This window comes from Mastomys coucha, unplaced genomic scaffold (genome assembly GCF_008632895.1).
Source record: "Mastomys coucha isolate ucsf_1 unplaced genomic scaffold, UCSF_Mcou_1 pScaffold14, whole genome shotgun sequence".
Taxonomy (NCBI): Eukaryota; Metazoa; Chordata; class Mammalia; order Rodentia; family Muridae; genus Mastomys; species Mastomys coucha.
The window spans coordinates 12179047-12194280 of record NW_022196896.1 but is presented as its reverse complement, the minus strand read 5'-3'; the positions used below and the strand labels follow the sequence as shown (position 1 = coordinate 12194280).

Below are 15234 nucleotides of genomic sequence, written 5' to 3'. Positions count from 1 at the left end.
CATTCCTTATGTATTTACTTCTGCCTTGAAATCTTTGTTCAGATTGTTAAAACCATTAATTACTAAACAAAATTTCACAAAGCTGTTGTAGTCAACATCATATATTTATAAGCCCGAAAAGACAATGGTGAACATACAGTGTTATAGCATATTTTTAAGGGAAGGAAATTTCAAACGGCAACTCCATTTTAATTTATGGAAAGTACATTTTTTCCCCAAATACCTGAAAGTACAGATTTCTTATATCTTGTCTTTCATGGCTTATTAAAACATTTGCTTAACTGCCACAAAGTGTTGTTATTTACAGGTTAATTAAATGAAGGGATGCATGCAATATCAAACTGAGAGCCCAGATCAGATGTTGGCTGAGTGTAACACACACCTACAGTGTCATGAATGGTGTAGTCCTTTCACACACCTACAATGTCATAGATGGTGCAGTAACTCTTGACACTACCCATACCTATGATATCACGACCGCTGTAGTCGCCCTCTCCAAGGCAGAGCAGGCTGCTCATCGTTTGAACCAATGCAAGGCAGAGCAGGCTGCTCATCGTTTGAACCAATGCAAGGCAGAGCAGGCTGCTCATCGTTTGAACCAATGCTTTATTTTTGGATTGCAGGAAGACTCTGCTTCAGGACTGTGACTTGAAATATTAACTAGTGTCAATTTTCTTAGCATTAGATTAACTTTGTTGATTTTGTTAAAATTAGACTTGAAAGAAGCATTTTTCTATAAACAAACACGTAAACAAACAAATAACTGGGATTTCCATTGCTTTCATACCATCACTGTGAAATCACCTTCAAATAATTTTGAATATTTACACTGGTGATTCAAATAACTAACTGAAAGCTATGTTCTACCTGTTATGTGTTACAAAAAAAATGACATTATTTGGAGAAGGAACAGTTGGTCTACATATACTCCCTGTTTGAAATTAGAGCTTTCCAAAACATAAGTATATATCTGAAACAAAATGCCTGGGTATATCTTTTCTGGAATGGAATGAGTTTTTATTTCAAATATTGCTGTGTTATCAGCATTTAAAGGCATGTCTCGGTTGCCAAAATTCATATTCTTTTTGCCTTTTTCAAATTACTAAGAAACAAGAGTAGGTATATCCCTCTCCCTTTGCTGAACTGATTGGCAGTCTGCCGTCTGGATCATTTGTTATTGTTCAGTTTAGTGTAATGCAGTCTGACTTGGTATTCCTCCCTTAGTGTAATGCAGTCTGAGTTGGTATTCCTCCCTTAGTGTAATGTAGTCTGACTTGGTATTCCTCCCTTTCGGCAGTAGTACTGACTTTGGCAGTGTTTCAAAAAATGGTAAGCTCTTCTTAATTATATAAAAAGATGCCAGAGTATTATATTCATATAATGAAACTTGTAAAATGATCTTTTCCGTCTTCATGCTTTGTAACAGTAAGTTGCTGGGCAGTCACTTGTAAGATTTACCAGCAAATTCTTTTATTTGCTATAGTTTATTGCCAACAACTTCAAGAAAAAGTTTTCTGAGAACATTTACAACATAATGTAAAGAATAAAAATAAAAGCAGAACATTATTGCATCTTGGCTCACTGGCTTATCAGTACTAAAAATCACATATCACTTTGTAAATATTAAAAAAAGGACTCTTGAAAGCATGTGAATCATGCACGCAGATTAAGACAAAGCTTGCATATAAGGTATGCCATCAAAGCTGTATGATTCATTATAGCATGCATTTTCACTTACAAACACAATCTTACTATTGTCATATAATATTTAACATCTTATTTCAAACATGCATTGGCTACTAAAATAAGATTTTAAAGAAAAACGGATGTTTGATATAAAATAATCATGTTTTTTCAAGTGTGGAAAAATACTCTACAAAAAAATAAGTAGAAAAGTGATTTCTGATCAATGTGTGATTTTGTCTATAAAACCCCAGATGACTAATTAGTGTGCTTACAATAACCCTGTTGGATCTGCATCATAACAACACACCCAGGGAAAGTTAATGGTATTAAACAACTGTTACAATGCAATGAAATGCTTATAAGAAGTAACATGAACCTATTTACTGTACATTTGGCATTAGATTTCAGAGTATTTTAGTTTGAACATTGTAATATCATAGTGCAAATTACAATACTAAAATATTCAATTGCTTTCAAAGTAGTTTTATAAATTACTGATCATTACAATTCACATATTGGAAGAATTGACACATTGTTGTTCCACTGTGATTGCCTTGTCCTCAATTCCTTGAGTATAAAATTCGTGATGAAAATTATTTAAACTACTCAGAACAAGCATTGGCTATGGCCTATATGGCAGTTTTGAATGGAATCAAGATGGTAGAAACATTCTCTGTTCTTTCTTTGTGATACTTCACTACAACTTTCTTCTTTAGCAGCACTTAAAACAGTATGGAAATTTCTCCCTGACCCTATCCTACCACTCATTGAACAAAGCCACTTAGACGAGAACATGGAAGAAAAATACAGGACATATGGCAATCCAATCCTTACACCAGGATTTCTGATCAATGCCGCTATAAGACTTTTGTAGGTAGATCTACTGTACAGTCTATCACATTTAGATAACAGATGAGAAATCTGTGGCTCAGAAATGCTAGCAAACAGCACTATAGGTGCTGGGAGCTAAAAGGATGGACTTTGATCATGAGTCTATTTCACATTTTCTTGTTTCTTCTTGATGCTTTCTTCTTTCTGAATCTTGCTAACCTGGGTCTATATTTAGACATTTAAGCTCTTTATCATGTATCTTAAAAAAAACACTCCTTTATCCCATGCTGGTATACATGCAGAATAAGCTTCATTACTACTGAGAAGATAATTGAATTTTAAAAGTATATTCAACATATTTTTGTCTAACTCCCATTCCTGCTTTGATTCTTAAGGAGTCAACAAAAATATTAACTTTTTTTTACATTGTTGTACTCTGTAATCCCTGACTCCTATCATACCTGATTTTAAGTGATAGAAAGAGAAAATGAGGAAAAACATAATGCTAGTTCCTTGGTTATTTTACTAAAAAAACAAACAAACAAAACAAAACAAAAAACTAAAAACGTGGCATTAGAATCTGTGATCGATCATGTTTTCTTGTAATGTAGATGGTGTCCAGTTTTATGTAGACAATTGGGAATTCTTGACTTGGGTCTCCTATTGTTCATGGAGATACATCATATATGAACCCACATGAGCATACCTTTGCTGATCTTCCATTGACAAGGATGGCATCTCTAGGAATGTCTTAACCATGGGCTGAAGGGAGTTAATGAGACCAGTGTGAGATGAGGGATACATTGTAACCCGCTCCTATTTCTTACATAACTAGTAGTACTGGGTCTTGGATGCTAACTGAGTCTTTGCAAACGATTTTTGCCAAGTCTGATTGTCTAGCTGCTACTCCCTCATTAATCAAAGGGAATGCTGGCCTGTGTAGAAACATTAACATGCCTCTACAACTTTAGATTGCATAGAAATCACCTGTAAAACTTTTTTACGTTAAATTTGTGTGTTTTTCACAATGAAACTCCAAGTCTATTATTTCATGTCCTTTATATGTTCAACTAATTTAAAAATATTTGGTTGTCTGAGAATTCAGTAAACCAATTCAATTCTTGAAGTTTTGTGATGTTATAATGAAAATATGACATTTCTAGCATCTTTTAAGGAAACATAATTAAAAATAGTTAATATGCTATTTTAATTATTACTCTTTTTTACATGTGGGAATTTTCCTTAAAATTTTTTTGGGAAGACTATTAAACTAAAAAATTATATGCATGCACAGTTAAGATTGTTCATGTCAAAATCATATTTATCATCGAATTTGTGGAGTCTTAGTCACAGTCTCCTAAGTTTATTTGATTTCTGCATCACTGCACAAATTAATTTCTGTTTAATGAGTTTATATCTTCACATTTTGACCTCTTCCTTTTTAAAAAAACTCTTTAGGAAAGGTGAAAGGGAGACTCAGTCTCTTGTACTCTACCCTTAGCTGCTTTTGTGCACAGTCAACAGTTGATGTAAAATATTTAGTCAAGTTGATGGATATTTCCTCACCAGAAAATAATCTCTCAGAATCTTTCTGCAATTCTATCCAGGGACTTCAGCTGGATGAACTGCTAACAAGCTAAATTAATATTAATTTACTGATTTCTCAAAACAGTGAAAAAAGACTAGGCCTGCTTACTTTGGGAAATGCTCTATGTGATTAGTGAGGTGACCAGTGTTTATATATCACTGCTACCATCCCCATAAACTCCCAGTACTTTCTAATTTCAGTAGATTTTACTGCATGCTTCATCACTATGTTTGCATATATCCCTGCTATTGAGGATTAGCCATTCTGATTTCAGAAATGTACATGCAATCTTATAAACTTCGTTTATTTGTTTCTCTTCTACTGAATATTCACCCTTTGGCTTGTTTAAATTTTCATCAATTCTTACTCACTGAGCTGCCAATCTAACATCAATAGATGTTAGAGCTGAAATTTTTACATATTCTAGATTTCTCTTATTCTCTTTATTTAATAACCAAAGGTATATCTCAGTGGCAGAACATTCACAGAATACACATACATATAATTGTCTAATGTTTTAGAGATGCATTCATTTGTTTACAAAATAGGCTACCCCTACTATACACATACAAATCATGATAACAACAGAGACAAGGTCAGGAAGAGAGTGAGAGAGTGAGATAGTGAGTGAATAGCTCACATTTAATACTGAATTATTGTGGACAATCTAAAGTGTTATAACATGTTGCCATATCCTATCTACCTATGAGCTGCTGAGACCCAGGAAAGTAATTGATCAAATATGTGCAATTTTGATGGTTGCACGAGATCCTAATAGCTGTCTACCTTTGTTTTTGTACTTAAAGCAGAAAAATACATTTAAAATCTAAGAAAGATTGTGAAAAATAATTTCCAGGAAATAGTGAACAGTTTGTCCTAAATGATAGCTGAAGAGGAGCACCACTGTACAAGACATAACTAGGATTGGGGAACATTGGGTTTTGAAATATAGGAACACCTACCAATATCTTTAAGAAGATCCCAAGTGAACTAATGAAAGGTAGTATCTCATGTCTGTATTGTTTGAGCATAGAATTGCTTCTATTTAACAGAGAGGATCCAGACTTCCAAAGAAGCAACATGTTTGAACTGTCTAAGGATTCATTAAAAATGCAGACCTAGGTCACCTTAAGTATTATAACAATCTTTCAAATGATGTAAATAATTCGTATGTCATTGATCTAGGAAGTCCTCAAGGCAAATGTGAGTCTGAGGACCTCTGGCAAGCCTAGGATAATTTTGTAGTAACACCATGGTTTCTGTTTTCTTTCTTTACTTTTTTTGTTTTGTTTTCTTAGTTGAAAAGGTTCCAATTACACGGGATACAGACCAGGTGTAGATATTACTAAGAAACATCTCTGCAAACTCTAGGTTACATGGTTCAGGAATACTGCCTTGTATAATGCCTTAAAAACTTAGTGGTATGGAGTTTACTAAGAAAATATATCCAAAGTATGTTAGAGGAATGAAAATAAATTAAGCTTTTGTCAAAAGAATACATTTTCTAAATGTAGTCAATCTTATATACTCAAACTCTATATGCATGTTGATGTAGGAATTCACATGCTTCTGCCGAATTCCTGAGTTATGCATCAATAAATAGTTTTAGATTATTATAGTAAGAATGTGGCTGGTCAGTGGTGGAACACACCTTTAATCCCAGCACTTGGGAGGCAGAGGCAGTTGGATTTCTGAGTTCGAGGCCAGCCCAGGCTACAGAGTGAGTTCTAGGACAGTCAGTGCTACATAGAGAAACCCTATCTCAAAAAACAAAACAAAGAAAAAAAAAAACACATCACCACCACCACCAACAACAACAACAAAAAGAATGTGGATAGTATAGAAAAATCTGAACTGTTTTAGAATAGGGTTCAATATATGGTTGTTTTCTATAGGTAACTAAGTGTTAGAAACTGTATGTTACAAAAGACCTAAGAGGAAGGCAGAATTGCTCATATTTCTAGTTTAACAGTTTGTCTACCATTTAGATTCTATTAACTTGTTATGAATATGGATGAATTGAATAGGAATTACAAAGGACCATACTTTCGATAGTAGCAGAGCTTAGCCATTTCACAGTGCCATAAAGATTCCAGAGGAGAGCTGCTCACAAGCAAAATCACCTGATTGACTAGTGTTTGTGATATATTTATGATACAACAAATCCGATTAGCTTGGATTACTATCCACATTTTTTTTTTTTGTTGTTGTTGTTCTGTTTTTTTTTTCTTTGTTTTGTTTTTCAAGACAGGGTTTCTCTATGTAGCCCTGACTGTCCTGGAACTTACTCTGTAGACCGGGCTGGCCTTGAACTCAGAAATCCACCTGGCCTCTGCCAGGTAAACCTCAGTTTCTCTCCCGATGGTTAGTAATACACATTTGCCTATCATTGTGCTTCATTTTGTGTTCTACTTACATACTGATTTCATTTCTATTAGATAAACAGTTGGTGAATGGTTAATATTAAAATAAAATGCCAAGTTCCAAATCTAGTTTGATCTTTCATAACATTTATTTATTTGGGTTTTTTTTAAACATATGATAAAAAGGACTTAACCTGTCTATTCTCTGTATCTGGGAACAATTTTAACAGAAAAGATTATCTCCATTTCAAATGAAGAAGGTGGTATTTTGATGACATTAAAGTATCTTTCATGTCCACTAATTTCATTGATGTAACTATTTACTAGGCATTCATTAATAACCACTTCTGCATGTAGAACTGCTAAAATCTCACATATCTAGACCTTGATTACAATGTTTAACAAAACTCTCTTGCGATTAGAGTTGAGGGGAGCTGACATCATCAAGTACAAAATAAAAATGTGGAGAGCTAATACGTTTTAAAAAACATTAATCCACACAGATACTTTCTTGTCAAGTAACAGACATGAAATCTATCCTGAAAAAAGTTCAGTAAAAAAAAATCTAAGTAGCTTATTTTTGTTTTTATTCCTTTTTTATTTAATCTCCAATTAAAGGCAAGAGTTTAAAGACTTAACAGATAATTCTCTAAGTATTCTATCCATTTATACCTTAACAGTTTTGATTCAAGCTTTGTACACTCTAGGACTCAGCTTTTCAAAGTAAATGTGAATTATATAAGCTGATGCTGGTTTCCCACTAATATTTTTTTTTTTATACCTTCTACTTCTTCAGGTCATGGCTGTCCTAAAATATATGGCTATCATGATCTTCCCTCTCTACAATATAGCTAAATTGATGTCAGTATATTTCTCTTCAGGAAAGCTTAAAATAATTATTTTGTATTCCTATTAATAAGACTTGCAATAATTGTCAATTAAATACTCAGCACTGGTGATAATGACTTTCTACAATTTTAGGTGAAAAACATGATCATGACCTTTTTAGAGTAATCATTGATCTCTAGGCATATTATCTGCTTTTATTATACAAGCAGCAAACCAATTTGCTTGAATCAATCTATCTTTCATATGAGATATCCTTATAAAAAGTGTGAGCCACAGAATTTGCTAACAGTGCAGCCAATGGCATATCTTTTCAGGGGTCATTTCCCACTTACACATAGTGAAGCTCATCCCTTCTGCTAAAGGTCAACAGCTAAAACAATAATATCAGAAAGAGTGTCAACATCTCAAAGTTCTGTTTAATATATTTTCAAAAACTAAAGTCGTCCCAGAACATACCATCCTACAGGCACTAAAAACTGCCAGGTAATATTCACATTTATAGGAAATGAGATATATTTGTATAATAAAGTGTGGATAGGGCAGAGAGGAAACATGATTCATAGCAATAGGATCCTTAAATTCTAATCTCTATAATCACTACGTGTGAGGTTGACATGCCTGTCTCTCAACATATCAGGAATAAATATGTCACAAATCAGTAACTAGTGAGTTCACAGAAAGGAAGAAAAGTTTGACATATGAATATTATTATATATTCTTCTAGCTAAAAAGCAGGCTCTAACTGTGGACTTGAAGTTCAGACGTTCTATGGCTTGGCATCAGGCTCTCAATATACAGATGCAACTGTGGAATACTTGATACCTTATCTTGGCTTACACTATTGGCATTTAATTGTAGTTCCAGTCCAAGAATGAGCTCAAATTCATAGTCAACATAAGAGGCAACTGCCTTCATATCTCTTAGCATCCAATTTAGCAATGGGGTATGAAAGCAGCATCACATGCTTTTCAATTTTCAGTGAAAGCAAATTCTAAACTTAGCAACACATGTTTAGGTCTCTACAATTTATGGATAAAAAAACCAAGTAAATGTATGAAATTGGCTTTTAAACAAATAAATATATGAGCATTTAGGAGAGTATCTATGTATATGTACTATTTTTTGATTTAAATGTAAAAATGATGTGTGGAAAAAAGAGACAATCTAGAGAAAATCTATGTTGGGTCGCCACTCTAATACACGTTGAGTAGGTAAACAATGGGGTAAATTTACTAGTATTGTTTAGTATTTTTGTTTTTCACTAAATTGTACAATCTCCATTGAGAGTAGTAGATGCAGATTGTAGGAAGCTTTATTTCGTAAGCCCTGCAGTGACAACATGTTTCCATCTTTACTTCTGTGGCAGTTTGAGATTGACAATATTACCTGTGTAACCATGTCTTAAAAAAAGAAAGAAAGAAAGAAAAGAACATAGGATGAAACTCTCTGATTAGTTCTGTGCTCTTTCTTTGCTTAAATGTTTCCCATGCTAAGGGAGCTTATACTCTCATCGAGCACATACTTCCTGCTTATCAAACTGAAATGCATCTTCTCTATAGGTGAGGAGAACTAGCCTGAGTTCGGTTGATTGCAATACATAATAGAAAAATATAAAGAGCCACGAAAGATCCAAATAGAACATCAGAACATTTTTTTTCTGTAGGTTTTGAACAGAATAGACACAGGCTTTAGAAATCCTTTGAAGAAACCATTTCTGTAAGTGTCTTCAGTATCTCTTTTTTTTCTAATCTATTGTATTTGCATTTGCCCACTTCTCTCCTCTATACTTATAGAAGAGGATTGTGCAGGCAGATGATAGCTCATAGATAACATGCCACCAAATTCAGTGCAATAAGTTTACATTGGTTGTGTAAAGCCCTGAATATAATAGCAACATATGCTGTGTATGGATAATATTTTAAATGGTATAAAAAGATAATTTTCAATTAATAGTTCTTGCCTACAACTGTTCCTTTATCAAAAACAAAAATTTGCCCATGACTTTTTAAATACTGATAATTTATTTAATAAATATATATTGAAATCTTACTCTGTGTCAGCACTGTGCACTCCCTGTAGGTTCACACTTTATTGTGTTTTGTGACATAATTGACCTATTAGTACAAATTTTAAGCTCTTTTAAATGATCAGATAGATCTTTCAAGTTTTATTTCTATTTATTACCAAATATGGTGTAACAAAACTTAAATATGGATGTTTTGGAAAAATATTTCAAAGGAATGAAGTAATTAAAGTTCTATGAATGGTACAATTTATATGTTTATTTGTATTTGCAGATATCATTTTTATTGTTATGAGAGAATTATTTGTTTCTACAATAATGATTATCCTTATGATTTGAAAGAGAACTATCAAAAGATTCTCTTAGGTATCATTAGGCACTAAAAACACAAAACAAACAGACAAAAAACTCCCTAAAACCACATAATTTGTACATCTGAAAATTCTTGTTTTCTTTAACTTAAAATATTGAGAATCTGCATTTATAAAACAACTTAATAAAAATGAATGTGAAATCTAATAACATTTCTGCTTCATATCTTTCTTATTAACTACATCGATTAGCCCACCTTCACAAATGTGGTGCAGGTAAAAACTATATCAGTTGTCAGTAGTGTTCAGCTTTGATGTCAAAGAGGTTAAGAATTAAGTGATTCAATAATTCTTCTTTGTTAGCATTGTATAAGCTAGAATCTAAACTTTATAATATTTGGCAAAAAGTCTTTCATATTTTAGTATATGTATTCTCATTTCCCAAATAGATTAAAGTTTTGATTGATGTAGAAGCAATTAAATCATAAACTTACTTTACAGTCAACTATAAAATGTAAAAACAGAATGTTTACAAATGAGAGTGACAAATAAATTATTTCCAATGCTCGTTATCACATATATACAGGATAATTTAAAATCAAATTGAGTGATTGCTAATTCTGGTCTCTTAAAAATTTCATCAAAATATACATGGTCCTCAAGGGAGGGCAGGAAAAATTAAGCTGTGACCCAAATGCAGTGTTTCTTCTTATCCTGAAAACTTGAATGATGTCTCATTAATCTATTTCACTGTGACGATGACAGACACTTTAATTCCAAAACCATTTCTCTAAATTACCAACTGACTTATATTCTTGATGCCTTTTTACATGATCGCATGCCAGGCATGCGTGTGATTCCCAAAACCGTGGGAGGTTTACAGTAAAATCCTTTCTCCAGTTAAAGTAACTAAGGTACAACTTATTGTTTTTATCAACTTCCTTCAGATATTTTGCCAACTCACTGGGAGAGTTAAAATCTTCCACATGAATGAATGAATCAGCTGGGATATAATTCTCATAGTTTTCCCTAGAGGGTCCCAGGACAACAGGTACTGAACCAGCCAAAAAAGCATTGTAGAGCTTTTCAGTGATGTAATCTTTGTGAATTGAGTTTTCAAAAGAAAGATAAAATTTACAAGTAGATATGGTGGGAATCAGATTTTTATCGTTCACATATTCTCCAAATGCTTGCCCATAGGTGTGGATTTCAATACTCTTGCTGAGCTCATTGTAATACTTGACCCTGACATGCTCAGGATTCCAGTTACTCACAACCCAGCACACCAACTTCTCCTTGCTTGGCACTTCAAACACAAAGGGATTTGTGCTCACCGTCAAGAAGCCGTAAGGCACTTGTATATCTGAATCACGGCGATAAGTTAGAGTCAGGTTGAACAAGTGCTCAATGCCACTCTTTTGTGGGGTGTGAGTGGGTGACTCTAAATTCATCCAAATCCATTTCTGAAAGGGGGGCCTGGCCTGCTGAGGTAAGTTAGTCAGATCCCAGCTGATGTCTCTGTGGTGTATCAGGACCGCATGGGATTTGTTGTACAATGAACGGTCCGTTGTGAGATGGCACCCTTGGATATTGAACATTGCTTGGCAGGATGTAAGGTCAAAGGTCTGCCCAAATGGCCATACCCAAACCAGAATAGTAGTTTCATTAAAATAATCAGGTTTTGTGGAGAAGAAATTTTTCATTTTCAGCACAGAACTTGCAGACTCCATTGGACTGAAGACCCAGCTGTTGGTGGGTTTGATGTAAATAAGCAGACATGCCACGAAGCAGCCCAGGATGATGCAGACTATTAGGAATGGGCGGAGAATGCCTTTGGATGTTGATGTCATAATTTTTCCTGGGGAAGATAGAAAAATAGAAGAAGGTAAGTTGAGAAACCAGAGAAAATTATAACTACAATGAAAGAGAAATAGTAAAACTATTTTAGTCATGAAACCAACTATAATTTCCTTTCAGTTTTAATAGCCAATGTGAGAGACGGGTTTCATTTAGACTCAAAGTGACTTTTAAATGGAAATTTCCCAGAGACTCTGTCCTAGAAAGAACACATGAGAATTCATTCTCCACTCACATCTTTGAGTTAGGTGAAACACTTCTTCAGGGTCCTTTATTTCTATTCTGTTTTCCTTAGTAAAAAGCTGACAAAACAGATTGCCATAATCTGTGACTGAAGTTATCACTAAATTGTTGGTCTATAAGATTTGCAAACATTTGACTGATTTGCTTGTTCACAATTATATTTAAAAACTTTCTTTTTTAAGAAACAGAGATAACATGAAGTTGAGTGGATAGACAGAAGAATTAAGAAGTTAGATGGTAGAAAAGGATATGGTAAAATTTTCTGTTTGAAATTCTTAAGGAATAAATAAAAAAATTAAGGAATAAATAAAAATTTTTTAAAAAGCTCATAGCATATTCTGACCAACAGAGTGAAGTTAATAGAATATTAATATTTTTAAAAAATTAATATTTGTTTCTGGGAAAACATTTATTTTTATGATTTATATTTAAATGTATCAAGATTAAATTATGCCACATGTAATATATTTACAATAGTCTATTCAATAGAATTTTTGCTTGTACTTTGCAATTCATATTGTTTATTCAATGTCAATTTCATTTACAAATTTCAGAGGAATGACATGTCTTAAAATTTCAATCAAGCATAGTGTATTAGAGAACACTCAAAAAAAAGAGAATTGCTTTTTATTTACCTAAGTTTAGGTGAACATTTGAAAAAATATTATACACACATTCTCTTCACAACCTTTAAAAGAAGATGATGTGTGTTCTATAGAGCTTAATTATGTGTATATAAAAATTGTGGATATTTAATACTAGAACATTTTCTGTACTGAATTGGTGAAATAATAATAATAAGGATTTAAAAAGCCACTCAAAGCTAGATTCAGTCTCAACATCAGTAAATAAAGAAATTGACAAAAACCCCACACACAGACATGTTATATCTAAGAAAAAAAAGATGCTTTCTTTTTCCATTGAATGGTTTTGGGCTTCTTTGTCAAAAATGAAGTGTCCTTAGGTATGTGGGTTTATTTCTGGGTCTTTTATTAGGTTCCATTGATCAACTTATTTGTTTCTATACCAATACCATGAAGGTTTATTCCTATTGTTCTGTAATACAGCTTAAAATCATGGATGGTGATACATAAAAGAAGGCAAATAGATTCATACTTATCACAAGTCCAAGTGAATCAAAGACCTCAACATAAATACCAGATATACTAAAGATAATAGAAGAGAAAATGGGAAATAGCCTTGAGCTCATTGCTAACGGAGAGACAACTTACTGTACAGAACACCAACGTCTTAGGCACTAAGATCAACAATTAATAAATGGGACCTCATGAAATTGAAAAGGTGCTGTAAGGCAAAGAAAATTGCCAGAAGGACAAACCAGCAGAATACAGATTGAGAAAAGATCTTCAACCCTAACATCTGACAAAGGGCTGATATACAAAATATATAAAGACCTCAAGCAGTTAGACACCAGCAACCCAAACAACCCAATTAAAGAATGGGGTGCAAAGCTAAACAGAGAATTCTCAACAGAGTGGGCTCGAATGGCTGACAAGCAGTTTAAGAAATGTTCAACATCATTAGTCTACAGAAAAACTCAAATCAAAATGGCCCTGGGATTCCACCTTATACCAATCTGAATGCCTAATATCAAGCACTCAAGTGACTGCACATGCTGGGGAGAATGTGGACCAAGGGTAACACTCCTCCATTGCTGGTGGGTATGCAAACTTGTACAACCACTTTGGAAAAAAATCAGAAAATCGGGAATAGTTCTACCTGAAGATCCGGCTATACCACTCTAGGGCTTATACTCAAAAGATGCTCCACCATACAACAAGGATACATGCTCCACTATGTTTATAGCAGCTTTACTTGTAATAGCTAGAAACTGGAAACAACATAGATGCTCCTCAACCAAAGAGTGGATAAAGAAAATGTGGGTTCATTTACACAATGGTATACTACTTAGCTATTAAAAACAAGGACATCATGAAATTTAATGGCAAATAGATGGAACTAGAAAATATCATCCTGAGTGAGGAAACCCAGACCTCAAAAGACACCTATGGTATGTACTCACTTATAAATGAGTTTTAGTTAAAAAGTACAGGATACCCATGCTACACTCCACAGACCCAAAGAAGCTAGATAAGAAGGAAGGCCCAAGTGAGTATGCTAGATTCTCGCTTAAAATGAGGGATAAAATAGACATAGGAGGCAGATGGAGAGAGGGAGAGAGGTAACTGAGTGCAAGAGGGGACAAGGAGGGGGATGGCAGGTGTTCAGAATCAAATGTGGAGAGAGACAGAAGAGAGGATCAGATGGCAGAAGAATGAATGGAATTTAGAGGCCTGTTGGGGTGGGGGACTCCTGGGTGGGTTATCTCTAGGCCATGAAGGAGAACTGGAATGAGAGAGGCTCCCAGGAGTCTTATGAGGGTGACTTTAGCTGAGATTCCTAGCAGTATGGCTATTGTCACCTCCTGTAGCAAGGCAGTACCCCCAGTGGAAGTATAAGGACACCAGCCCACCCAGAGAACTTCTGACTCTAATTTTTTTCTGTCTACAAAAACTGCATGAACAAAGATGGAATAGAGGCTGAAGTAATGGCCAATCAATAAATGGCCCAACTTCAGACCCATCCCAAGGGCAAGCATCAATCCCTGACACTATTAATGATACTCTGGTCACGGTTTTCTGAGGGGCTCCACACAGCAACTGACTGAAACTGATGCAGAGGCCCAAAGCTAATAAGCCCAGGAGTCTTATGTAAGTTTGGAGAAGAATTGAGGGTCCTGGAGGGTATAGGATCTCCACAGGAAGAACACAGAGTTAACTAACCCTTGGGGGTTCCTAGGGATTGAGCCATCAACCAAAAAGCATACACAGGCTGAAACCTGGGCTTCTAACATATATGTAGTAGAAAATGTGCAGCTCAATCTTCATATAGGTCCCCAAACAACTGGAGCAATGGCTGTCCCTAGAGCTGTAGCCTGTCTGTGGAACCTGCTCCCCTAACTGGGCTGCCTTGTCTGGCCTCAGTGGGAGAGGATATGTCTAGCCCTTCAGAGACTTGATGTGGCAGGGGAGGATAAAGGGTGGGAGACTCCACCTTCTCATAGGAGAAGGGGAGGAGGTTTGCAGGAGGGACTTTGTGTGTGTGGTGGCGACTGGGAAGAGGGGGACAGTGATTGGGATGTAAAGTGAGTGAATAAATAAACAAATTGAAGAAAGAAAACAAAAATTATATCTAAGAATTATTCAACCTTAGACTACAGAGAAAGTTGGGAAATAATTATAAAGAAAGTATTAATATTTATAATAAAGTGATATTGCAAAAAAGTGATATTACTGTTTGTCAAAGTTTACGGTATGTGGAAAAACAACAGTACTTGGAGTTTCGAGTTACAGTTTCCAAGAAATTAATTATTTTATTAACCCAAGAAGACCATCAATGAACAAAGCTAAAGAAAAAGAAGAAGCAAATAAAGCAACAAAGAAAATAGAATAGACAAAGTAA

General features: G+C 34.5%; 1 protein-coding gene across 2 annotated transcripts in view; it reads right to left on the bottom strand.

Annotated features, from left to right (window-relative positions):
• Positions 1–6598: 6598 nt before the first annotated feature.
• The window catches only part of Fut9 (fucosyltransferase 9), a 181340-nt gene continuing 172704 nt past the window's right edge, over positions 6599–15234 (bottom strand). For both annotated transcript variants that reach the window (XM_031366474.1, XM_031366475.1), the window contains one exon: positions 6599–11509. In XM_031366474.1, coding sequence (XP_031222334.1) covers positions 10422–11501 — 1080 coding nt within the window. In that variant the 5' untranslated portion in view covers positions 11502–11509 and the 3' untranslated portion in view covers positions 6599–10421. The remainder of the gene's footprint in view (positions 11510–15234) is intronic.